The sequence below is a fragment of the Glossina fuscipes genome, unplaced genomic scaffold (assembly GCF_014805625.2).
Source record: "Glossina fuscipes isolate IAEA_lab_2018 unplaced genomic scaffold, Yale_Gfus_2 2, whole genome shotgun sequence".
NCBI lineage: Eukaryota > Metazoa > Arthropoda > Insecta > Diptera > Glossinidae > Glossina > Glossina fuscipes.
The window spans coordinates 11,901,116-11,928,518 of NW_023998416.1; the positions used below are offsets into that span (position 1 = coordinate 11,901,116).

The window sequence follows — 27,403 nt, forward strand, 5'->3', positions numbered from 1 at the left end:
AAAATAAAGAGAAAAAAAAAATTATTAGGTTGTGTTGTTTAGTTTGCAAGTAAAAAAAAAAGAAGAAAAATAAATAAAAACGAGACCAATTTTTGTAATTAGAAATAAATCATAAATAGAAAATAAAAAGTTGAATGAAAAATATTAAATATGTAAATAAACATAATTTCCGTAAACGATCTACAATTCAGATGACATGTTAGATGATTCTGCATGATGGGCCTTACAGTGCGTGAAACAGTTACAATCATCTTGGCTTCAGTTTGTCTGATCTCGAAAATAAGATTTTTTTGGGATGGGACATAACATTAAAGTCATTGTACTGTAATCTTTTGGCAGTGAGTACAGGAAAAGAGCCGTGAATTGAAACAACCATCTGGTACTGTAGCTTCCACATCCATGCACTAGAATGCAACATAGTTTAAATTGAAATTGAATTTATTGTATTTATCCTTCATTTGTTTATTCGTTGAATTAAATTTTGTTGTTGTACGTTGTAAAGTGAATTCAAATAATATTCGATTCTTGGAGCTTGCTGTTCTGTGTTGTGTTGTGCGTTCTAAAGTTAATTTAAGCAATATTTGACTCTTATAGTCGGCTGTCAAAACTCTTAGGCATTATGCGTTCTCAAATTAATGCAAATAATATTCGCTTCTTATAGTTTGCTATCGAATATGTTACGCATTGTGCGTCCTAATCGGAAGTCTTATAGACTTCTTCTCAGTTAATTCAAATAATACTCGACACTTGTATTCTGCTGCCGAATTTATATTTACATACATGCGCCCGTAGTCGAAATCGATCAACAATACACTATACTTAGCAAAAAAAAAAAAATTTATTTTAATTCTATCCTTAGAATAAAATATGATTTGAAAATGTAAGAACAAGGTGAAGATATAAAAATAAAAAAAATAAAAAAGCAAATAAATTATTGAAAGGAGAATTGAAAAGAAAGAAAAAATGCTATTAATTCAAGCGCGTATTGTCGGTATGGCAACAAAAGTACCTTTGAAATGTTTACAAAAACGTCGCAAAAGAAAATTAACGCTTATCCATGACATCTATCATAATAAAATTCTAAAAATATTTGTGTTGTTCGCCTGCATGTTGCATATTTTGCAACATTTAAATATCATTCGTTTCGCAAGTGAGGCCTCTTCTGTAACAACAACAGCAGCAGCAGCAGCAGCAGCAACAACAGTGGCAACAACAAATTCAACAACAATAAATAATAATAATAATAATAATAACAATAATACTAGCAGTAGTAAAGGTGATAATAACTCTTTGAAAAGTAATATAACCACACGAAGTATTAATCATCAGAACAGTTTTAATCGGCGGCAACAAAATGAAATTGTACAAAATAAATCGCAAACTAATAACGATACATTGCAAAGACGCAAACTAAGACGCAAACAGCACACATTTGCGTCAACTTCGATAGGTAACAATCATACGGTCCGCGTAAGACCGGTCTCGCTGCAACAACGTTATAAAGGTAAACGTCGTAAATATATGCGACCTGTGTTGTCGACTCAAAAAAATTCTACCCAAGTTTTACAACCAAAGATTAGTAATTTTATATCAACGCCTACAAGATCCCATCATCATCAGCATCATCAGCATCATCATCATCATCATCATCAACTATTATCATCGCAACAAAATAATCATATGATACAAAATCAACATCAATTCTCGTTTAGTAATCGCTCTTATCATCGTCACGAGCAGAAGCAACAACAAACGCTCTCTATACCGTCATCGACGGTTCGTGTTACCACCTCGATAGATCATGAATATCATAGAAATGGTAGCATAGGTCCTACGACTACAACGCAAATTAAACACTATATCGGTTTAAATTCTACTAACGTTCATCGTGTAGATTATCCGCAGTCTCCGTTATATGAAACGACGAATAAAGAGCATGTCATCATCCAGGGTAACACGGATATTGTACTATATCGTAATATCGGCGCCATACCATGTCCGCCAAATGTGCGACTAGTTACACACCGTGTTATACCTGCTACCGCAGCACCAACAAGGCCACATCGTCAAAGGGGTAAGGAACTAATTGACACAACTATTATGATGTAATTATTTATATAAATATAGGGAAATGTTGTTAAAAAAATTGAAAATTAATTTTAAAAAATTATTTTCACAATTTTTGTCACTTAATGCAATTAATTCATGTATCGAAGACATGAGACATTTTAAGCCCACATAATATTTGAAATGCGAAAAAAACCAAATTATAGCAAACATATGTATAGTGTTGCCATCATTTCACAGAGATATATGTGTACATGGAAAACCTGTTAACTGTCTGTTAAAGTGGGCAGTTGGTGTGTATATAAATATTTTTGCTTACATATAAAGCGGTTAAAGCAAAACTGGACTAAAACAATTGCAATAAAATCTAAGGAAAAGTGATTTTTTACTTGCAACGAACGGTTCCGTAACTTCATCTAATATTTATTTATTTATCTATTTTTTTTGTAATATGATCATTCAGTTAGGGCTTGTTCATTACTCGTGTAGCATGAAATGAGGGAAGAAGAGTAGATAGGAAGGGAGGTGGTGTCCTAGAAGCCTGGCGGCATTATAGATACGACCAAAGTAAACGCCACCGCACGAATCGCGAACTCTGTCCGCAAATTTTGTGAACATTTAAAAACTCTAATTAGATTCGATTAAAATTGCTTGAGAAAGTCGAACAAGATTCGAAGGTTAATACTTTCGAAATAAATTATACTTTGAATATAAATATATATAGAAGAAGGCTTGACTTTATTATCCTAAAATTTATTTGTTTTTTTTTGGATTTGCTTTGCTTTAGCTCTTATCGCCGATATGTATATCACCGATGTGTATATCACCCGTTGTGTCTCGTGCCATAAGTGTTATTTAGTCATACTTTTACGCTGACAAGGCGTTTGAAAACTGGAAAAATGTCTGTAAGAAATTATTTGACAAAAAATATTGATAGAAAATTGAAAACATTACAATTATACATTAGGAGAATAGTACACAAGGCATTTGAGTTCATTACAAAAAAAAAAAAAATGAGATTCGAGCTTTCATCAAATACTTAACATATTAATATACCTTTCACTATAATGAAGTCGTAAGAAAAAAGAAACTTTAAATCTCTTTTAATCGATAATAAAAAATAAAAAAAGGATAGTATGAAGAGATTATATTTAAGTAGAGGACATGTATACCAATACCGTTTTAGTTGAGTTTCTTTTATAAGTGGAATAAATAAATAAATAAATATAACCCCTCTCTTCATACCCTTGTGGTTTTTATATACACTTTTCACATTTTTTCTTAAAGAGAGATCGTGTAGTTATTATTTTATTCATTAGGGGCTGAAGACTATTTTTTTTTTTATGAAATACAAGTTGTTCTCTAAGTCGAGATTTTCATTAATGCATAGTTCGAAAATGTAATGAAGTTCTTCTTCTTCTTCGGCAGGTTTTATCTTAGCGAGGTCTGTTTTGCCCGATCTTCCACTTATCCTAGAGGTAATTACATGCATCGAAACTAATATTTGATAACTTGCTCGCTTCGTTGGAGTAACTGGTAATATTGGCTTATATTGAAAATTCTCCGCGGTTTTTTTTGCCGGATAGCGTTAACGCCTATATATCGGGCAAGGTGGGCTTAAAAGCTGTTATTTTACCTTATATTTTCTGTGCAGATGATTTGCCAATTCTTTGTTCGTGTAAAAAGTTATATTGATTTGAAAATGAGTGAACTACCTGAAGAAATACGCTAAGTGATGCCTTTTTTTGTTGTGAAGAGAGAATGATAAGAGTGAATGAAGGATCCAGGAGTGGTTTGCTAGATTCCACTGCGGAAATTTGGATGTCAAAGATGCATCTAAAAAAATCGATGAAATTATGCAACTGGTGGAGCAGGACCGTCACGCAATCTGTCAGGGAATAGCGCAGGCACTAAACATCAACCACGTGGCGGTTTGCAATCATTTGAAAACAGCTGACTACAAAACGGAGCTCGAATCCGCGGAAAATTTTGAATATGAACAAATACCAATGTGTGTCCTCAAACATGGACATTGTGGACATGAAAGTTCTATTGTTGATGTTAATCGTTCCTTCCATGGCGCACATGGCGTTGCGGAGAACTCTGTCTATGCGAAGGTCTCACCTCGGGTGTTTTCCCACTCTTTTGCATGCTGTACTAGCTCTTCACGGCTTCTACTTTCTTTTGTATTGCTTTTCCGCTTTTCATTTCCCCTTTTTCTTTCGCATTCACTTCGCAGTTCCATTAATAGGCTTTTTATTATTGTGAATATTAAAACTGTTGCACATTTTCTTCATCTAACAGTAATTTCAAGTGATTCTTTCCGAGAGCTGCTTCTTTCCAATAGCGCTCTCGATAAAACGCCAGGATCCTTTCTTCAGAATCAAATTAAAGAACTTTGCACTTCAAGTGCCTTCGGAGACCGCGGTTTAGTCGAATAAGGTTCGGTTTTGTCACCCTCTGTCATAACAGACAATCACTCACATAATGCGAGAGGTTAATAAGTTTCTTGTCTTTTCACTTATCGTTTGTCGATCAAAAGAAAGACAACTTTACTGTTTAATCCCTATAGAAAAATGGAAGGGGAGAAGGTATCATATATTCCCAGAAAGACGTGCAGCTAATTTGTGCACCTTTTCTCCTCCCTTTATTTGCATGTTCTAGTATTTTCGTTGCGATAGACGCTAATGTGTAATCTTCAATCTATTTGCAATAACTTTTAATAAAATTCATGAAAATCAATTCTTTCAAATGCTTTGGTAGTTTGTTTTATTTTTTACAAGATACATCTCATGCTGAGAATAGATGCCATTTTTCAGGTCTTCGGTTGTTTAATTTTTAGCGAAGGAACTTGGTCTAAACATAAACTCAAGCGTTTCACATACTTTAAAAAAAGTGGGCCACGGTCCACCGTTAACTAGCCTACCACACCTTACACTCATTCTTACAATGATTTCTTTAGGCTTTGTATAGAAAGGTGTCCAAAAGATGATTTGAAATGTTTTAAAATCTGCAGACTTTTGAAAGCGAAAAAACAGGATGAATAGACGGACAGTCGGATAGACAGGCGTAAATCGATCCAGAAAGTGATTCCGAATCGATCGGTATAACAGAGAGAGGGTCTAACTCAATTCCTTTCATCTGCACAAACTTAATACACCCTTGTAAGGCAAGTGGTACGTATAATTAATTATAATACTTAAGTTCTAGCAGTGGATAAAAGAACAGAGTAAGAAAAAAAAAAAGGTGCAATTAGTTTTAGAACTGTTACCGTTCACGCTTAAATCTATATACCGTGCGCTAGATATGTTCACAATATCTATTAAATAAGTTATCAAAGTGATTAATGTATTAAATTTAAACTTGTTACGCTTAACAAGCATTTACCTTTTCAAAGATTTAACTGAAAAAAAAAAAAAAAAAAAAAAAAATATTTCAATAATTTATCGGTTATTTTGTAAAACAATTTTCAATTACAATTTGTCTGTTAATAATCATTTAGATGTTGAACGGATCAAAATGTTTAACACATAAACGATTTTTTAAGTTTTTCTATTCCATGACGAAACGCACCCAGTTTTTGGTTTGTGTTGTTTATATATATATATATATATATATACAAGTTGGCTCTTTTGTATTATGGCCATAAAACAGTTACCTTGCATTGTTTTGCTTGTCATTGCTCACTTGTGCTAATTAGTGTCCCTGCCCCATGTCTCTTAAATATTTAGATACCGTAAAGTGAACAGGAGAGAGACAGTAAGTTTCACTAGATATGTGCTTCAATTGTCTCAACAACACTTCATTCAGAAAATCGATGTCAATTTTAAGAAGGAAAAAAATACCTTGCCATAGTTAAAGTTTGTTTAAGTTTCACGTTTTTTTTTTTTTTTTATTATTATTATTATTATTATTGCTATTATTGCTGCTATTGTTTCTCTTGTTGTTGGTGTTGTTTTGTGTATCCATTGATGTTAACGTAAAAGCGTTAATTTAATGGTTACTTGATAATTTGATTTGCATGACGCTTAAACCGATAATTGTTTTCCACTCAATAATGTCGGTGTTTGTTTTAGTTGTTGTTATTAGACCAGATAAATTATATGCATACCGTAGCGAATACGACACATACATGCATTTTTGTTGTGTTTTATAGCTTTTTTGTCACTGTCGAGTGAACCGCCTGTTAACACCCTTTTCGAATGACCATAAACCAGGCTTATTGGTAGCAAATAAATTGTAAAACTGCAAAGTAGGATGAGCACCAGCAACTAAGGCTCGCGTCGCTTCAATAAAGTCAAATATTTTATTGAGATTGAGTTGTTCAGGTATTTCCAAGATCTCGATAGGGTTAGACACACGGAAAGCGGGCAAGATTTGTCATCCGCGAAATATATGATTAATTGTAAGATGTTGTCCACCCTTGCAAATTGAAGGAGTAGGTTTCTTAAAAATCCATTGGTCTATCGCAATGGTATGCTTTTGTCTTGATTTTCCCGTTTTTAAAAATCATTTCCTTTTGGCGCCAAGCATCCATTGAGCTCTTTTCTTCTCATCTTCATACGATCCAAAAGTTTGTTTAGTTAGGGCGTGCAAGTCGCAATCCGAAGGACTCGAACCACACGACTAGTACGCAGTCGGGAGCTTACAATAAAGACTTGTCGTTATTACAAACTATTTTGGTGTATGTACCTTGTATTGTTTGTGAGCTGCCAAAATTTGGTCCGAAGTCAACAACAACACAAAGTGGCGTCGATGATATGGTTTGATGTACAGGTCTTCCTACGAGCAAATTCCGGTTTCATATTTGCTTGATGCCATTTATGCTCATCGTAAAATCTATGTTTATTTCAAATGACCGTACGTGCTTGATTTTTCACACGCATTTTACCTGAGTAAGTCCTTATGTCCTATATCTTCCGCCCTAATTAACATTATCGAAACTTTGAACCTATGTTCAGTTGAACGATTATGTCCACAGAAATGCTACTCTTTTTGCTAAAATGCTTTTGCGAAAGCGCATATTTAAGTTGAAACTATTAAGATGCATCGGTATAGATACGGAAATCTATATAACAAAGAAAAAAAACAAAACAAAAGGAAAGAAATTCATTCAACTATAGCGTTTTCGAAGAAACATTGCCTATTAAAATAAATGCTAAGAAATAACCCACTCTCCGCACAACGCTATCCGGGCAGGATGGATTGATTGTTAGCTTTATTTAGCTAAACAAAATTTAATTATGCGGTAAGAAACATACACACTAACATAAATCAGAAAATTGCTTCAACCAAATTCATGTTTTCTCTAATTGAGTTTCTCAGTACACGCACATATAAACATATAAACAACTTCTCGTAATAATGTTTATTTAAACTTTTTGCTAATTCAGGCGTGAATTTGTTTACCTAGTTCCAATTATATATATATATGTAGTTTCTTGTATGTTTACATTTTCGATAATTTATCCAAATTTCCAATAACTTAATAGGTTTTTGCTTTTTCTATTCTAAAGATCAAAGTAGCACACCTTTTTTTCCTTCAGTCAAACGTATCTGCTACAGCATGATTATTGTATTTAAATTTGATTAAGCAAGAAAGTTGTTCCCATTTTGAAAGTTAACTTTGAGCATATGACATTTAAAGTCACTTCTTTTTTAATTATGAATACCTCTGTTGCTAGACGTCATTGGCAATTGGTGAGCATGTATAGATATCCGATACGAGAAAAATTTGGCGATCATCCAGAAATATTATGGAATTTCTAAAGCACTATTCTCGATATTACAAATGATCCTCTCTAAAGGAACATCTTTTGGAAGACAATTGTGGAACAAGCACTGTTACAGATCACTGGGTCTGTATTGTATTAGTTTCAGTAGATCAGTTTTACATTCGATTTTAATACCCTTAAGAAACTAAATGGAAAAGAGCAGAAAGTTTTCAAAATACATTTGAATGCACTTTTTAGTGGAAATAAAAATTTTGAAGATGTAAGGCATCGATCTTACAAGCTGGGAGGCACTTCACCTACTACGCTTAGTTTATCGATTTGTGTAGTTGTGCAGACGTAATATGAAATAACCGTCAAATATTTCGCTAAGATAACCAACCATTCAGACCTTGAAACCTTCTGAGATGTTTGTTGAGATTCAAAGATCTCTTGGATGAGCCTTAGCGAAATATTCGGGCAAGTGTTTTGCACGTTACTTTTTTCGAAAGCACGACACAAATCGAAACTAGTCTGTAGTGGATGCGTCAACAGTTCCTAATCGAGGTTTCCTAATTTTCCCCAAGAGGTTTGTGCCTTGGAAGACAGCACCGTTTTCATTCATCAATTCTTGCCGGTTTTTTTAAATTATTTAAGCCGGTTAACTGCTGAGAGTATCGATTAGAATCAATCGTTTACTCACGTTCTGAAAGCTTGTAATGTAGTATTTGTGGTTATCCGCTTTTCCACGATTACAATTTTTTCAAGTGTCTTTCTCCCATTTTCCCACTTTTTCCATCCTCAGTAACTTGAGACTTTCGACTTTTTTGATTTATTTAACATTAATATCTTAGTATTTAACATTGTTGGTAAGACTGGAAGGTCAGAGTCAACCGCGTACAGCTTTTCCACAACGATGACCAAACCATTTACAAACTGTTACACTCGATAACATATCTTAAGCTTAAACGCTAGTACGTTTTTCTTGGCATAGGCAGTGCTTTCCGCTTTTTCACTCGAAAATTGCAAAATGTAAGCATTTTCGCGCTAATGCAACTTTTTGTAGCATTTAGTATGCGACCAAGATCAAGTATGTTATACATATTCTTGACCCAGGTGAGTTGATTTACATTCGTCAGTGTATCCGCTGTTGTTGTTGATAGCCACACGTCAAGTTTGAAAAGAGTCATTAATTGCCCACAGTAGACGAAAAGCTATAAATTATACCAATATTTGACGCTTTTTTCTTAGGAGAGCGAAAGAGATAGGGAGGGATCATAGCCTAGCTGGTGCGCGACGAATCAGTAAGTGTTGTGTTTTTACGGACTGAACATTCGCTCTAGGTACGACCACGACCAGATGTGTCCAAATGGCACTGAAATTTAAACTCATGAACCCCGACTTTATATTTGCGAGTCTCATCTACTCGATTATGCGGCTGCTAAAACAATATTGTTTATCTTGATGCGCTTTCAAGGAAGTGCCGTGTCAAACATTATCTTTTAACATTGGAAAAAAAAGAAAAACAATTGAAACTGATAAACGGAAAACGATAATTTTTTCGAGTCCGACAAGATCCCACAAATATAATGATTTCAATCACAACTACTACCCTTTTTATTGTGATCAAATCTTTAGTTTACAAACTTAACCTAATGAATTGTCTAATGAATGGTTAGTATCTAGCCTTAAAAAGTAACACCGATTAAACGAGCTACATGGCGTTTGGAAGGAGAATGTACTCCGACCAAAGAGTTTTTACCAAGATATGCGATTTGGATCTTTTTTTTTTTTTTAAAGAAATCACTTACTTATATTTTCGACATATTATATAACTTAAAGGAAAACATTGCAAGTAAGATATTAAAAATCGTCAGGGGGGATAAATGCATTTTAACATAATTGGACTCACAAGGTATGGAGAGAAACGTTTTTCATTTTATTACCGTGCAGCTGGGTATAAACGAAAATTTTTGTCGAAAATCTTTCGAAATATGTTTTTTTTTTTTTTTTGTTTTTATGTTTAAGATAACACTATGCTTAGCAATAATATTATATGTAGTAATAACATTTTGAATAGATTGGAATTCTTTGACAATAACTTTCTTTGCTATCACTTGTTGAACTGGCTCATCATTTATACACGCAAGTGAACAATTTAATCGTGTATTGCTTTAAAGCTAAAAGATTGAATTCTTCCATTCAGCAGCGTAGACAGACAATCGATAGCAGCGTATAATTGGAACAATGTAAACATAGATGTAAGATGATAGTTGAAAAGTGACTGCAAAGATTAATCGGTCGGTAGAGAGCAAGAAAATAGCTAAAGCTACCGCGCGTCTTTTGTTGCCTGTCTACACTTAAAAGCTTCCCAATGCCGCTTGCATGTGGTGAACGCCTTTCTAGCACTTCAATTCGCTTTACAATTAAGACTTTACCATTTCTTTTTGTACACAGCATTGGTTTGTAATGAACTCTGGCGCCCGATAAAACCGAATTCTTCTAATAATGTTTTTTTTTTTTTGTCTCTTTTATCCATTTTCAAATTGAAATAAAATAATAGAAAACCAATGAAAAAAGAAATTGGTTTTGTATTAATTACAATTTCCTTTCAATGTAGCGACTGTTGTCGTTACTGTTGTTTAGTTTCGCTTAGTTTACTTTAGGGTGGTCTCTATTCAGCTTCATTAATAGTCTATAACAGATTTTCCAATTAAGATATAAACTCATCAAATGGTAGTCGTTGCCTTGACTGTCTAAAGACGAGAAGAAGGTGTGTACCAACGAAATTGGGTCATTTGTTAGTTTCTTTAAAAGGCGTATTTGTGCTTTTTCTTCTCTTTCTTTTCCAGCGCGCTCGCCTCCTATTGTAAATAAACGTTGCGGTTATTTTTAAACTAAAAAATCATGAAATTTTCTTTACATCGAATAATCTTGCAGTTCTGGTTTAGTGAAACCTTTCATGATTGGCATGATCACCATGAAAAAAGTCTCTTTTTAACCTTAGCGTGCAATTGAAATTATCTCTTTTAAAGTAAATATTTACAAATACTTATTTTATAATAGGAATTACAATGTAAACGTTAATTAGAGACTTGCTGTCGTTATAAGCATCATGCAATAGTTAAATGAAAAATTCGTGTCTGTTTGGCTATTACTGTAACTATTTGATAGATATAAGCGATGATCTCCTCCGCACATTCTATTCTTATATAACAAGACAACATGTGGTTGCACTTTAATGTGGGTGGTGAACTTCCGCGCTCAGTATTGAACTAAAACTTCGCCTAAATATTACTTATGGCCAAAACATGTTTTGGATTGACTACGTGAGGCTTTGACAACCCATACACTTTCCAACTCTTACGCATTAGTTTGAGGCGGTTGTCGTCAAAAGTTCGGTATAAGGTTTATAGAACAGGTTAAAAGTTTTTTTTTTTAAAATACGTCACGATCAATCTACCCAAATTTCGCTAAATAATGTTTACAAGTTATGTAAATATCAAACCGGAATTTGCCCTCAGATTGCCATAAGATCAGAGGACATACAGGGGTTTCTTAATAAATTGGATATTTGGCAATAATAAGCGGCCGCAATACGAATACCTTTCCCAACAAGAAAATCTCCTACGATAACGTGGGGTTTTATATCGGCAAAGAGCATTGTTTTTGCCTGAACGAGGCCAAAAGTAGTCTATGTTGAAAAACCCAGCCAGAAAGCTTCGTGCGTAGGTCTACCTGCAACAATCACATCGATTACGGAACTGAGTAGTTTTGACAGGACGGCCAGATTTTGCGTTTGGTGTGAAGAGTGTGGTCTATTATTAGCTATTAGCCTCGTAAAAGAGTTGATAACAACAATTAAGCCTTTCACTCTTCAGAAAGCAATTGAGATAACAAAAGATCGTTTTTTGCATGACACCCGCCCAGCCATCCGTACCGCAAAACCGTTTGGCAGTGTATTGGAAGCATTTTACTGAGAAGCGCTAGCTTCGTCACTAAACTCGAGTTCTTCTGCTTACTTGTATTAATAAGGTACACATTTGCTGGATAGCGCGCCAATTCTTACGAAAATTTGCTTTCGGTGTGGCAACCAGAAACTGTCAAGCAGGTGTGGGATAAATATTGGTGGACAATACTTGAAGTGAAGTGTTTGTTTTCCCACTTTTTTTAAACGTTTTAACGTTCACTGTACAAATCTAGTGGAATGAAAATTGAGAAGGGATGCACTTGGAAATTAACTCCTTTTGGTCAATTATCTCCTTTTACTCTATTATTAAATATCAAATATAATTTTTTATAGGAATTTTAATTATATTAACTAATGCTTGTCTTAATTGTAGTAAAATTAATTAAATATTTTTATTATTGATAAAATGTTCAATTAAAAGAATTTGTGTCATTATGTTCGAAAATTATAATTGTTGTATTAAATAGCAACCAATTAAAATATTTAAAATATTTCCAGTTAGTTAGTTGTTCACATACAACCGAATCGATAATTAAAAAACGATTAATTAAAAATGAAAATCGAACTTCATACAATCTTTTTTACCATAAATACCATAATCACAAATAATATAAACGAAAAAGCTTTTATTCAGCTCAAGACGAATCATTTGTTACCCGCTCTTTTTCTTTTTCTTTTTGTTTTAATGATGCTTTTCGGAGTAGAGTTTTTCTGAACTGATCGTCATGCGCGCGTTTAAGTTAGTTACGCTTCTAACAAACGATTCAATTTCAAAGTTAATTCTTTTCTCGGCGCTTGACTTCTACAAAACTCGTTTTGGCAAATTAGTGCAAATTATTAATTACTTTAACGATATTTTTATTGGATTGGATCAATTGATATTGCTCTTTAGCACTTACATGTAATATGTAATTCGTGTTACTTTGAAATGCGGATTTAAATCCGTTTTGGAATTAAATCTTTTTAAATCTAAATTACGCACCTAGTTGCATAGACTAAGATCGGTCACGTGCATATTGCAATTTGTTTAATTGCTTTTCGCATGGAGTGATAAAGTTATTATATCTTTCAGTAGCGAATGGAGCTCAATAACATTTAACGATAAGTAGAAATAACAGTACATAATGCGGCGCTTACTGCATCCGCCAGGCTAAAATATATATGCTGATAAACTTGATTTTTATGAAAAGCAAAAACGACAAAAATTAATATAACATAACACAAAAGCAGATTTTGGCTACACTTTACCCCGACCGTTACTGAATGAATGAATTGAAAAAAGCATTCTTTTCGTCTTTATATCCAATATGACTACTTGTGCATGCAGTATGCAACACTCAGAAGAATTTGAGTTAGACCCATCTCTTATTATATCGATTGATTTAGAATATCATTCTAAGCTTGTTTATCCATCTGTCCTTTTTATTCTCTCTTTTCCAACCTATCGATGGAAATTTTACGATATTGGATTATGTTTTGACACAAGGACGAATGCTATTGAAAATGATTCGAATTGGGCCGCCTTTTCGAGCACTTCCCATCCTCTCTTTGAAAAGTCGTTATATGAGTAACTGATGTATTAAGCAAAGTGGTGTAGAGTATTTAATGGTGGGCGGCGTTCCACTATAATGTAATGTATTTGGTTAAATCCAAAAAAAAAATGTTATGATATTTATATGAAAAGAAGTTTTCTGCGAATCGTTTTCCACCGCATCGCCTACAATAGCAAAAGCTGAACAATATATTTTTATCTCATCTAATCAACACAACTCTTGTCATTATAAGGATATGAAAATTAAGAAAAAATGAAACTATAGGCAGAATTTTTAGGGCGTGTTACAAATGATATGACAAAAACCGCACGCTTTATGAGTTTATTTGGAAGACGTAACACAGAGAAAAGTAATATGGGATATTGTTTGAAGTTCAATGATGCAACGAAAACATTGAAAAATGAAAATAAAAATAAGAAATCGATCTATTATCTAAAAATAATATTGTCGTTGATGATTAAAGCGTTATTAGAAATAATATTTGAAGTTTAATTAGCGAAGAGAGAGCCTGTATGCACAGAAAATAGCAGACGTCATTCAAACGATTCTATTTTATTTACCGTTAAAAATTTTTATGAATGAAATCTGATGTATGTGTTGGTGGTTTAGTTATAAGTTTCGTTGTAATTTTATGAGTACGACGTGCTTAATTCATGGTGAATGTAGGCGAACACTAACTATTTTGTTATTTGCTGTTGTTGTTTACTTACGACCCACTAAAAGTCTGAATTTGAGTTTCCGTTGTTTATGTGGTCTTAAGTTTTCCGTTTTCTGATTATTTGCTCAAATATATTTAAAAAGAAAAAAAAATAAAAAAAAGAAAGACAAAAAAAAATATGAAGCAAATAAAGTAAACGCCAGAAAAATAACATTGATACATATATATATATATATGCAAAATAGTTGCTGTTATTGTTGTTGGCATTGTTGTGACCAGACTGGTTACTCTTGTTGCTCATGCTTGTGGTGGCTTATGTGTGTTCGGCTTGAATGGTTTCTTGTCGGATGAATGATGTTGGTTTTTTTACTTATAAACAGTTTTGCCTACAAACGATTGGATGCTTTTTTTTCTTTTTTATGCTAACAACAATTGTTTATGTCGTCGTTTATGAGCTTATATATATATATGCGTGCTTTCTTGACGGACTAGTTTATGACGATTTTTATGAATTTAAGCGTTGTGTGAGTTTGTGAGTACATTGAAATCGTCTGCCAAAAGTTTATTACAACTCTAGTCTCCTGTTACGACGCTTCATTTTAAACTTATGCTAATAACGTTGGTGTGTTCAAACCTAACTTTTAATGTGTTAGGTCTTTTGCAATTTTATACTTTTCGAAATTTTATTTATCACTTTTTCACTTGTACATAAATGCATGCATTAAGGAAAACGGAAGAGAAAATATTTTTCAAGTATTTGTGCTTTATATTGCTTCTGTCCTATTGAAGCAAAGTTTTTTATTTTTATTTTATGTCTTGAAATTAAGCTCTTTCATCAAATACCTAACCAATATATATTCGTTCATAGCTTACGAATATGACGAACGTTTGGCCGAAAGTTATACCATATAACTGCTTTCTTGTTTGTTTAGAAATGACTGAACAACTGTTTTTGTTTCATTTTTGTTTCATTTTTTTTCTATCCATTTCATCAAAATGAAACTTTTTATAGCGCCTACATTGCCTGTATTAAGTTAGCCAGTATACTTTACCATCAATAATTGAGACCCATTCAAAAATGTTGTCTATCTGTTTTTGTTTTTATTTCATTTTTATAGTTGAAAGCCCGCTTTTTTAAAGTTGGCTCATTCGATAAAGCCTCAGTCAATTTGGCGTCTTTTGTCCGCTTTGTTATCGTTGTTTTTGTTAGTAGTCTTTCTGAGGCCTAAATGTTTTTTTTTATTTACGGTTAGTTTTTCAGACGCCACTAACTAACTGCTGCCCAGTCACAGTAACCGACAATTTCATTCATGTATATATTTACATACATATATATATGTAGATATATATATATATATATATATATATATATATTTTTGAGCGACACACTTACGCCTGCCTCACTTTTTATGCCTGTCTGATCCGTCGTTTGTCGTCGTGTACCTGTTGTCGTTTTTTTGTTGCTTTTTTTTTTTTTCTTTTTTTTTTTTAATTTTTATTTTTTATTCTGCACAACGTTGTCATATGCAAATGAATTCAAGTTAAGCACCGCAAATGCATTTGCCGTGTGCTGCTGCCTTTCTTTCTTTTTCTGGTCTCCTCGTCAATTCGCACATTGCAACATATTCGCCACTCGTTGCTGCTGCCCATACACACTCAATAAGAGTTCCTTCAACTGTCGTTGTTGTTATTGTTGCAATTTTCTTCTTATTATTATATTTTTATTTTTTATTTTTATTTTATTTTTTTTAATGTCTGGTACATTTTTCTTTCTATTTCTTCTTGGTTTGGCCAAAAACGTGATCGACTCGGTGGGTTGCTTGGAAGTAGAAGAAAAAAGCAGCTCATGCTGTTTCTTCTAATACATTTATCAGACTTTCGCTTTTTTGACATGTTTATGTTTATGTTGGCAAATGAAGAGTAAATGAACTTTTTTTTTTTTTTGTTGTTGTCTACTTTTAGTGCGGCACGATGTATTTTGTATTTAAATTTCGGAAAAAAAAAGAATTTTTTTTTTTTGTGTAGGTGTAAAGGTCAAGTTGTTGGCGTTCTTTGAGAAAATTTTATTGTTATTTTAATTTTTAAATACTGTTAGTAAAGTTGTTTACTTAAACTAAAGCAATGTAATTCAAACATATATAAGTCATATTGAAGGTAGAACGCGTCGATTAACGATTTTATTTATCAATAAAATTTGAAAAATCGACCAAATCTGGAATCGATTCCTTCACAAGTTAACGTTAACGTGACAACGCGAAAGTTAATGGCATATATTTATATATTTTTTTTAAATTCAATAAAGGTAAAAACCGTTAGGTTACTTGTTGCCTGTATTTTTATTTCCAAGGATTTCGTTATATATTCTTGAAGTTACTTTCTTGGGACACTCTAAAGTTCTCACCTGGTTTTGCTGCAGCTTGTTTATTTGATAAAAGGAGACGTTTAACACACGACAATTTTGCAAAAGTAGCTGCGGGTGGATAATTTAGGCGCTTTATACTTGCCTACCAAATTTCTAAAGTTTTTTAAAAATAGTTCCGGAAAGCAAAAGTTGAATGTGCTCAGGTTGTTTGCATACTATTTTCATATAGGTTTATGAGGGGCCCTCAAAAATATCTTAGGTTTCCTAATTTGGACGCGAAAAATTTTCCAATGCGAACCTTCTATTCGTGTTAGCTGCTGAACAGAGTTTCTTTAGGTCGATTATCGAGTTCTATTAGACCGTTTAAAAGAGCTCTGTTAAGGGAGTTGGTGGGTGTCTTTGCTTGTTAAATTCGAATTTATCTTCACTTCCTCTGTCATTTTTTTAATTCAATCATTGCAGGGATGTTTTTGATTGTCCATACTCTACCCTGATGTACCAGGATTCTCTTTTTGCCTAACTTGGTTTTAATTAATAGAGAAGTTTCATGTAATGACTTTGTTTTTAATGATTATTAATAACCCTACTACATTCCAAGCTAGAAAATAGGCCTAACGATGTTAAGAATGGTTAGCGCTACGTACGTAGGAACCTTTTCTAATAAGCTTAAGATTATGTTTTAATATATTTATTGTATTGAGTAACTCACAATGTAATTCAAAATGGAAACAACCGGCCTTACGAAATAAGATATTCTTCCGGATTGATTCTTGATTGGAATTATTTCATAGATAAGTTATAAGTTAAGGTATGAACACGCGTAAGGTATGAACAAAAATTTCGTTTGAAGGCTCTAATATGGACCCTACAAACACCAGCATGTCATTATGAATCTTAATTACGAAATATTGGATGTAAAAGAATTGGTTAGTCTTTCGTAAGGCTCTTGTAATAAATGTGAAAAAATACGCATATTGGCGGACGTCAGCTAAATACCCAAAACGTAAAGAAGCATTCGCGGATGGATGCGCGATCTTACTACAATCTTACTACGATTTAAAAAGAGGCGTAAATATCTTCTATCGAAGATGAGGATCTACTACTCTTAAATTGGCCCAATGGTTTACCACTAAACTAAAAAATTCTTTAAACATAACGTTTTTTTCGAAATTGCTCCAGATTTTTGCACGTTGCGGGCAGATGTAGTCCACTTTTTACGGTAATTTTCTGAAGTGACGGAAAAATTTCGCATATTTTCAAATATCACCATTGTGTCTTAATTTTTCGGACTTTGGGAATTGCCACACAAAAGTCGTTAAACCAAGAAGACTTAATATGATCGGTATATTCTAGCAAAACCAGTATATGCAGAGGAATTTATGTGAAATATTTAAAGAAGAAGTTTCAACAATTGATTAAAAACTTTTTAAATTCAATTTTTTTCCCAATTTTTTAAAATAAATTTCTAATAAAAAATTGATTTTTCAACTTGCAGAATGTCAATGCAATTCTCTTGGATCACTCTCAAATGTCTGTGACAAACGTAGTGGCCAGTGTCAATGTTTAAATAATGTTACCGGACGGCGTTGTGATAAATGCAAGTCTGGTCATTGGAATCTAACACAAAATGTCGGTTGTCTTGATTGTCTTTGCGATGCGGCTGGTTCAAGGAGTCACGAATGCAATCCATGGACAGGTCAGTGTGATTGCAAAATTGGAGTAGGTGGCCAACGGTGTAATGAGTGTACGGACGGGTTTTTTGGTTTCTCTGGTGAAGGTTGTCAACGCTGTACTCCTTGTCCAGGGGAGGGTCAAGTCTGCGACGCTTTAAATGGACGATGTGTGTGTCCACAGAATACTAAAGGTTTGGGTTGCACTCAGTGTATGCCGGGTACTTGGGGTTGGCAAGTTCGTCTCGGTTGTCGCGAGTGCCTTTGTGATCATATTGGATCAATAGGCCAATTGTGTGAACCCTCTGCGGGACAATGTCAGTGCCGGGAAGGTTACGCCGGCCGACAATGCGATACTTGCGCTGTGGGTTATTTCGGTTATCCGGAGTGCCGACGCTGCAACTGTGATATAGACGGTTCATTTATTCGCACGGACGGCTTAATAGCTTGTGACGCCAATGGACAATGTCCTTGCAAAAGTTTGGTGGTGGGCTTAAAATGTGACACCTGTATGCAATCCACATTCGGGTTATCCTCTTTGAATCCCGAAGGTTGCACGAGGTGTTATTGTTTTGGTCGATCAGCTGAGTGTGATCAAAGCGACTGGTCGTGGGGTCATGTGCGCATGGCCGAATCACGAAATCTTAGTGTTCAGTATTTGCATAGTTCACATATTACTACCTCGGAATTTGAATACATAGTGGTGGTACAGATGGCCGGTAGTAATATGTATCGAGAAGATGCGGATATTCAACATGTAAATGGTTTGAATTTGGTACCGAAATCTACGGGAAATGTAAGCATTGGTAGCTACACCAATTTGTACTATCCTCTCTACTTTCAACTGCCTCCTCAATTCTATGGTGATCGCACCAATAGTTACGGTGGTAATCTTTATTTTACCTTACTAACGGAGGGGGCAAATACTCCTTTGGAGCGGAAAGTATTGTTTAGATATCCTTTGGTCCAGTTACATGCTCATAAAAAGCTGATTTTGGACTTCTACGAATATGACAGTTTTGAATATTCGCGAAATATAACGCATAAGGTAACTTTACACGAGTCCTATTGGAAATTACATCACAATGGACAAATAGTAGATAGGCCAATCATGATGGCTGCTCTACAAAATGTTAAGCATATATTTATTAGAGGTTCCTGTTTCGCTGATTTTACGGAGGTTATGTAAGTATATGATGTCGAGTATGATGTATGAATTATAAAGAGGTCTCAATAAAAATTTTTCGAAAAAGATTACAAAATGTTCACATGGATACGGCTATTTATGTTCATGGATCCACCAGTATGATAGCAAAAGGTGTAGAAAAATGTATTTGTCCGAAACGTTACGATGGTCTATCTTGTCAAGATCCGAGTCAGGGATTTTATAGATGGCGCAACATTACGGAAACAGACACCAGCTTTATTGAAGATCTAATTGGACGGGCGGCACCCTGTCAATGCAATGGCCGCAGTTCAATATGTGATCGCGAAACAGGTGAATGCATGGTATGTTTACGGAGGAAAAACAAAGAAAAACTTTTCGATTTAAATAAAGCTTTGTGCTTTAGAGTTGTCAAAACAATTCAGGAGGACGCCATTGCGAGCAATGTGCTGATGGTTATTATGGTGATCCTGCATCAATACATGGTTGCCAACCTTGCCCTTGCCCTGAAACTAGTCGCAATTTCGCTCGTGGTTGCACAGTCTGGCAAGGAGAAATTAGTTGTATATGTCGTCCTGGTTATACTGGTAAACTTTGTGACCGATGCCGTCCTGGGTATTTTGGCAATCCAATGTTTTCTCTGAATAGTACTTGTGAGCCTTGCAACTGTCACTTAGAAGGCGTAAGTAGGGACGGTTGTGATTCTTTAACGGGTCAGTGCTTTTGTAAAAATGGAGTTACAGGCCTTAAATGTGATAAATGTTTAGCAAATCGGTACCATCTGGAAGAAAATGGCTGTAGATGTAAGTTTAAGCTTGTAAAGAAGTCCTAATAAGCACTCTTATTATCCATGCCTCTCTATATTTCTCTTGTGTTACTTGCGTTACGAAATGTAGTATGCGATAATTGCACCTTACTGTTATTGGATTACATACAGTTGATAGATCATAAGCTGCGACGCGGCTTACATAACATGGATTTAACTGGTATACCCGCCCCTTACCTAAAAGTTGAAGAATACGAAGAGCAGTTTAATGCCTTAAACGTACGGTATCACGACTTTAATGATGCCCGTGTATTGTTGATGAATTACGATACTGAAGCTTTGGTTAAATTAGATGCTCATGCCGAAAATCAAAAATTTCAAAACCGTAAAACATTAGCTACCGCCCAGAAACGTTCTGAAGCAATTTCTATTCTTCTTCGCGATGCTACTGTACTCTATGTAGACATAGAAGCCTTGAAGGCTGGAATTTTAGAGAGTGTCACTAGACTTGATAATTATGGCTCGGAAGCTTATCATTTGAGTTTACCGATAGCTCTTCAGCAAGCCCGTTTCTATTTGGACTCGGTGAAACAACATAGCAATTCGTTGGAAACAATTCGTACGGCGACTTCTTGTGCTTGGCATTACTTCTACCGTTTCGGCAATGCGTCCGATTCAGCTTACGATCAAAAGGCTAAAGTTGAAATGTTTTGGCGCGACCTGAACCACACAAATTTTCGTCTTTCTGATATGCGTCTACAAGCTGATCGTACAGTAGACAAACAAACTGAGATAGACGACATTTTGGAACATATAAGAAATTTGAAAACTTTAGCTTTAGACGATTATGCACAAATCAAAGAACTAAATATGAATGTGGAAGACAAACTGCAACAAAATGTTAGACCACAAACTGAAGTGGTAATTGAATTGAACGTGGAGCGTTTAGAGCAAGTGAGTGGAATATTAGATAAAACAGCTAAACTGAGAAATATGTTGAACAATAGCTTGGATGAGATTGAGACTGTATACCGTGAAGTACGTAAACACTGGCTACCCAAGTCCGAGAAGCACGCTGTACGTTTGTGGGAAAGGTCTAATGAATATGCAAGACAATTTCAACCCACCAGAAATGGTGCGCGTATAGCTATGTTAGCTAGGTAAGTAAGCTTTTTTTTCAAAATAGAAAAGTTATTGAATAATTTTTGAAAAAAGTTCGGCTCATAAAAACATCTCGGACGCTATAGAAGCCGCCCGTCAAGCTTCTCTCGAGGCTAAAGAAAGAGTGTACGCGGCCGAGAATAAATTGTATCCGAAAATGCATATCTCCGTAATTGAGCGGGCCAAAATGTCTTTAGAGAAATCTAATGTTTTAAAGAATGATGCAATGCAGGAAATAAAAGATACAAAAGGTAAAGGCTTTAGATGAATATAAGCAGAAAAATTCTCTCAGATTGTGATGTTAATCAACCTTTAGCTTTGAAACAACGTTTAAAGTCTCATGAAGATAAGGTAGAAGCCATTAAATCACGTATAATGGAAGCTGGAGTACGTACTAACAACATATCGTCGCAAGTGCAGCCTTTACAGCGTTCTCGGGCCCGTAAAATAGCTTCTGAAAGCTTAGACATTGCCATAAAAATTAGTGAAGATATGCGCGTGGTGTCACGGCGCACTCATGATTTGCATCGAAATATTTTGAATTTGCGTGACACAATGTTTTTATTGGAGCCAGACTGGGAAATCAAATTGGGTATGGCCGAGGAAAATATTTCGCTAACTAAAACGAACATACGTTTGGCGAACATTTCCTTGTCATATATTGAACAGCAAGCTTCTAAAGAACGTGCAGGATTTGATGAGTGGAATAATACGATGGGTCTGCAGTTGCAAGAGCTACGTGATATAGTTGCCAAAGCGAAACACGCAGCTGAAGGAATTAAGATATCGGTGCAGTCTGGAGACGTTCGATGCACGAAATCTTTTCTGCCCGTTTCCTATGGTTTAACAACTTCAAATAATATTAAGATAAGTTTTGCTTTAACCAACCGCAACGGTAACTCGCCTCTCCTATATCTTCAAGGCATGGACGGTCGGTATATAGCTCTGGATCTTTTCAAGCGTCGCGTTAGATTATTGTGGAATTTGGGTGGTTCGACAGCAATTATAACACATCCTTTGGAAGTGCAAACTCGGGAACTTCAAGAAGATGACGCCTGGTATCACATTGAAGCCAATCGTACGCTTAATGTAGGGACTTTGCTGGTCAGACGCATGAGTAATTATGGCAGGCTCATACCTCAAAATCCGGTTATCGGTTCTTCTGACTTGGAATTTACTCGATTCTTTCAAACTCCTGAAGAACGCACATATATAGGAGGTTATCCAAATTTTATACGCACAAAAGATTTGCCATTTAGTTCGGGATTAAATGTGGTGATCCACAAGGTAGAGATTGATGACAAACCAGTGGGTCTTTGGAATTTTGCGAGCAGCGATGGGAAATGCACAGGTGCAATGATTGGAGCCGAGGAATCTACTTCGTCGTCGGTAGCTAGACATTTCAACGGTATCGGCTACGCGGAAGTGAAAAAATTTCGACCACGACCCTATCGCAAGAATTTGTTTGCTTTGCAAATGACTTTCAAAACGTTAGATGAGAACGCTTTGCTTTTTTTAGCGGTTGATGAAAAGAATGTAAGTTAGCCGTGCCCAACAAGCACAGCACGAAATTATATAATTATACCATTGTTACCTATATTTGTAGAATCGCTCTGTATCAGTTACTCTCAGTCGAGGTCGTATTTTGTTTCGCATAGATTATGGCGATGAATCGAAATTGGAAATTAATACCACCAATAAGTATAATATCGGGAAATGGGTTAGAATTGAAGCGGCTCGCGAATTTGTGCCCAAACGGGGTACAGAAAATAGCATATTACGAGTAAATAACGAAAGACCTATAACCGGTTCACCTACAGTGCCTATCAAGAGTCACATGCTACCTGATCTTTCGAAACCGATTTACTATCTAGGTGGTGTGCCGCCTGGCTTTACTTCGGGTACCTCGAAAGCACCTGGGGCTGATAATCCATTCCTAGGTTGTATGATGGATGTGCAAGTCAATGGGGAAACTTATGATCCTCTGGAAAGTTCCACATTTTATGGCGTAGAGCCGGCTTGTAAGGAAATGATTACCAAGTATGTTTGGGCTTAAAGTGTTATATTTTTTTTTTTTTTTGTTTTTTTTTAATTACCTTTTTTCTCTCTTTTAGAGCTGGATTTATAGGTCAAGGTTACTTGGAGATGCCTTCTCAGTCTTTACGCAAACGTGCGAGCACTGCATTCGTCTTTCGTACTTTACAGAAGGATTGCTTGCTAATGCTTGCCGCCTATCCGCCCGAAGTTCAAGATGATTACGACAGTAAAGATATTAAAGGCAATTATTCCGTTAGTTTAATTGGTGGCCACCTCCACGTGTGGATTAATTCCGGTCGAAGCCTGATAAAATTACTATCGAACGTTACTTTAAATGACGGTGAATTTCATTTGGTCAATTTGCTTAAGAATGGTCGAAAATTTGAGCTAATTGTTGATGATGAGCCACAAGACAGCAAAAATTTGATGGGCTCGCCAACTGTTGTAGGTATGCCGCGTGATGCTGGCGGCTTATATATAGGCGGTGCTCCCTCTTATGAAGAATATATACCTTTGGCTCCGACCTTTACAAAATTAGAGGGGGCATTACGCGACGTTGTTTTTAATAATCGTACCTTAAACTTTAATCAGGCTGTAAGATTTGCTAATGTTCAAATAGGACGCAACGGTCCAATTATGGGTAGTGTAAATGGATTAAATGACATTCTCTTAAAGACAGAACCGATGATTGGTAAAAGTTTTACGGCCGCACCAGAAGGATGTAAGAGGGTGAGTTGTAAATTTTAATTAAGACTTTAATATAAATTCTGTGGAGGAAGTCGCTAACTATAGTGATGCGTATTTAAGAAAACGTTTTTAATATAATCATAAGGGCGTCAACAAACTAAATAAAAAAATTTGTCAGTCGATAACTTGTTCTTAAGCAAACCTTAAATGGCAATATTAACAATTAGTTAATTAAGTTTTATTCATATTTTATCATCAATGTAATTAATGTGATGTATGTACGGCTCTAAAGGTTGTGGTCTTGGCTAAAATCAATTTTACGTAGTTATATAAATGTTTTTGTAAATATTATCATAAATACATACGTTAACGAAATTGCATTTAACCCATTCATCATCACATTGCTTTTTGTGGGTGTTTTAGCTTTTTATATATAATTCTCATAATTAATGTATTCTTTCATTCATTTTCATAGACCACACGAGACAGAGAAACATAGTTTTTCTTAAATTTATTCTAAATTTTTTAAAATATCCTTTTCGTTTAATAAAACATAATTTTATTAAAATCAAAAACTGATCAAGCGATTTGTTGTTTCTTTATACTTTGCATCAAAATTAACATGATCACTCATTGGTTTTAATATATACATAATTTAAAAGGAAAAAAGCTCAAACTAACACAAAAAGGTAATGAAATGAGACAATGATATCATTCTCACGAATGATTTTCATAAATTTGTTTCCAGCATTTCGAAAGTGTTGTTTTTCGCTAATTTATCTTTGGAAAACTTCTACATTGTTTACAGGTTGGCAGCTATTCGTATGAACCGAACGCTTTCAAATTTGGTGATGAACCGTATAGTTATGCACAATTGCAGGGTGTCTATCGCAACTATTGGCAAAAGAATTTTCAAATTTCTTTCGATTTTCGTTCCTTTTATCCGAACGGATTGATATTTTTAGCGCCTGGCCTTAAAGAGAAGCATAAGCATTATTTAGCTTTGGTTCTTAAAGACGGTCATTTATTATTGATTGTGCGCGGTCGACGTCGTGAAGAGTTACCTCTCCATGCCAAATTAAATGATGGGGAATGGCATCATGTTACACTGCAATGTCAAGATCGTAAGGTCACCATGTCGGTAGAGATTGGTCGTACAGATCAAAAAACATCCGCGCAAATGAAAATACCAAAGAAAATTGCAGCTTCACATCATGTTCTTGTTGGTGGTTTGCCGGAGAATCCACCGAAAATGCCTACTGAACTTCTAATGAAATTAGAACCGTTTAAGGGTTGCTTACGGCGTTTTCTCATAGGTAACAGTACACAGGACTTGGCAAAGCCTGGGAAACATTTACATGTAGGTCAATGCTTCCCGAAAGTAGAACGAGGTTCCTACTTTCCTGGTGACGCCTATGCCGTATATAGTAAGTTGTGCTTTCAAACTTGAAAGGCATCTACAGCACTTGCAGAGTTTCAAATGAGGGAAAGAGCTTCTTTTAATTACATTGGCATATTGCTAGTGCAAAAGCTGCACTCAAGTTGTTGTTGTCTTTTTACGTTGTATTAAGAAAATCTCTTAAGAGATCAATAAGTAGATGCGGGAGCAATTTCTAAGCAATAGCGTAACTCTGTCAGTGCTCATGGCGTAATATCAGTAAAGTAAAGCTAGTTCCGGCTATTTTGAAGGGAATTGCAAGAATATCTTATATTGATTGCTTAGAGAAAACATTTTCAATAAAAGGAGCCATACATTGTCGCTATGATAGTCGAATATCATTTATCTTTACTTCGGTTATTATATACCGCTTGTGTGAACAGTGAGGTATTATCGGAGACAAAACGTTTTCAGATTTTATTGATAATATATGGCTGTGAGCTCTGAAATTCGTTCAAGTGCTGTTGATGTCTCCATGTAATTGAATTTCGCAAAATGTAATGTTCGTCGTTTTCCTCCTTGTTACTTATTTACATTCTGAATAGAAAAAAATTTTCATGTTGGTAAATATTTGGAACTTGAAATGGAATTTCGTACATCTGAGTTGTCGGGTATTCTCTTAAGCATATCTGAGCCTACCGGTTTTCCTGCTTTATCTTTGGAACTTTTCAATGGAAATGTAGGCATTTGTTTATATGAATCAATTCTCGTTTTAAAACTTTAATTAAAAAATAATGTTTCCTAGATTGTATTTTCTTGCGATTTGGGTGATGGAAACCCTTTCCGTGTTGAATCTTTACTACCCCATAAGTATACATTGTGTAACAATAAATGGCATAATATATCTGCTTTATACGATGATGAACAGATAGCTTTGCGCATAGATCAAATGCCTGCAATAATGGCGGTATCGCCCCAGAGAACAGTGGGAAAAGTACAAACTAAATCACCTCTTTACATAGGCGGTATACCAGGTAAGTTGCAAAGAGACAACAAATTTCGTTTATGTTGCAAAAATTACATCATGATTATGTGTTGAAAATCGATCGCAACATCTTGTACATTGTACACTTTTCATTCAGGCGAAGTTAAAGGCTCATCTGTCAAAAAGTTGGCAGCTTTTCACTGCCAAATATTGAATATTAAACCATTTTCCCGTTTCCTCCCTTTCGTAGGCTCGGTTGTAGAAGTAAAAATTCAAACCATCGGACGAATAAACCCAAATTTTTCACATCAATTTACTACACCGAAATACCATTACTCAGGGATCTGTGTAGGGAGAATCTTCTTCAAACTGTAATTTTTTGAAATCCTTTGAAAGGTTATTTTTTGCTTTACTTTACTAACTTATTTAATCCACGACCATATTAAAGTGCAATTAAAAATTTCAAGGGCACAATTTATAATTAACGTCATCGAATGGGTCAAAAGGCGCTACGTTAGAGACATAAAAAATTCAATCGAGCTAATTTCAAGCCCAAACCAAGGCACTAAATTTCGTTAAATTATCTTAGAAACTGCGAACTGCAAATATATATCGGCAGACATCAAACAGGTGGACGGACCGACATATTGAAATCGATTCAGAAAGTGTTTCTGAATCCATCACTTTTAATAAAAGCCAATGTATGTATGTCTGGATGTGACATACAAAACACAAAGCACAAACTTACCACCGGTGGTGTAAGGTATCACGAGGTATCTGATATGCATTTTTAAATGTCATAAGCATAATAGAAGGGTCATTCGGTAGCACTTAGTTTTCTATTCCTTTACACTTTTAAGCTTGAAAAGTCTTAAAGATCCAGCCAAAGAGAATTTTCTTTCTCCCTCTCTCTCTCTCTCGCTTTTTTTTTTTACATACTTTGTAATTTAACTTTTCTTTTTCAAGAAATTGCTTCCAGTGGTTCTCTGCTAACACGAGAAAACTTTAAAGGTTGCATACGCAATGTTTCCATACGTAATGAACGGCGCGACTGGATCGATATGGATAATTTACATAATGTATTATTAAGCGAATGTTTAGTAACTGGTAATAATGCAGACAGTTGAGAAATTTAACAACAGGTATGCCAAATTTTATACTTTGTATTGTGTACAATAATAACTCTTTGAAAACAACAAAATTGTGATGTTAAACGAACTTAAGATAATTTAA

General features: G+C 34.9%; 1 protein-coding gene across 1 annotated transcript; it reads left to right on the plus strand.

The window, feature by feature from the left end:
* Positions 1-907: 907 nt before the first annotated feature.
* On the plus strand, positions 908-27,403 carry LOC119632913 (laminin subunit alpha-1). Its single transcript, XM_038026067.1, has 13 exons — positions 908-2,074; positions 17,817-19,176; positions 19,245-19,500; positions 19,563-19,959; positions 20,053-21,082; positions 21,138-21,334; positions 21,400-22,619; positions 22,690-23,123; positions 23,198-23,849; positions 24,616-25,234; positions 25,791-25,924; positions 25,991-26,219; positions 27,137-27,403. Exons 1-13 carry the CDS (start codon positions 964-966, stop codon positions 27,295-27,297), a joined length of 7,800 nt encoding a protein of 2,599 aa, XP_037881995.1. The 5' UTR covers positions 908-963; the 3' UTR covers positions 27,298-27,403.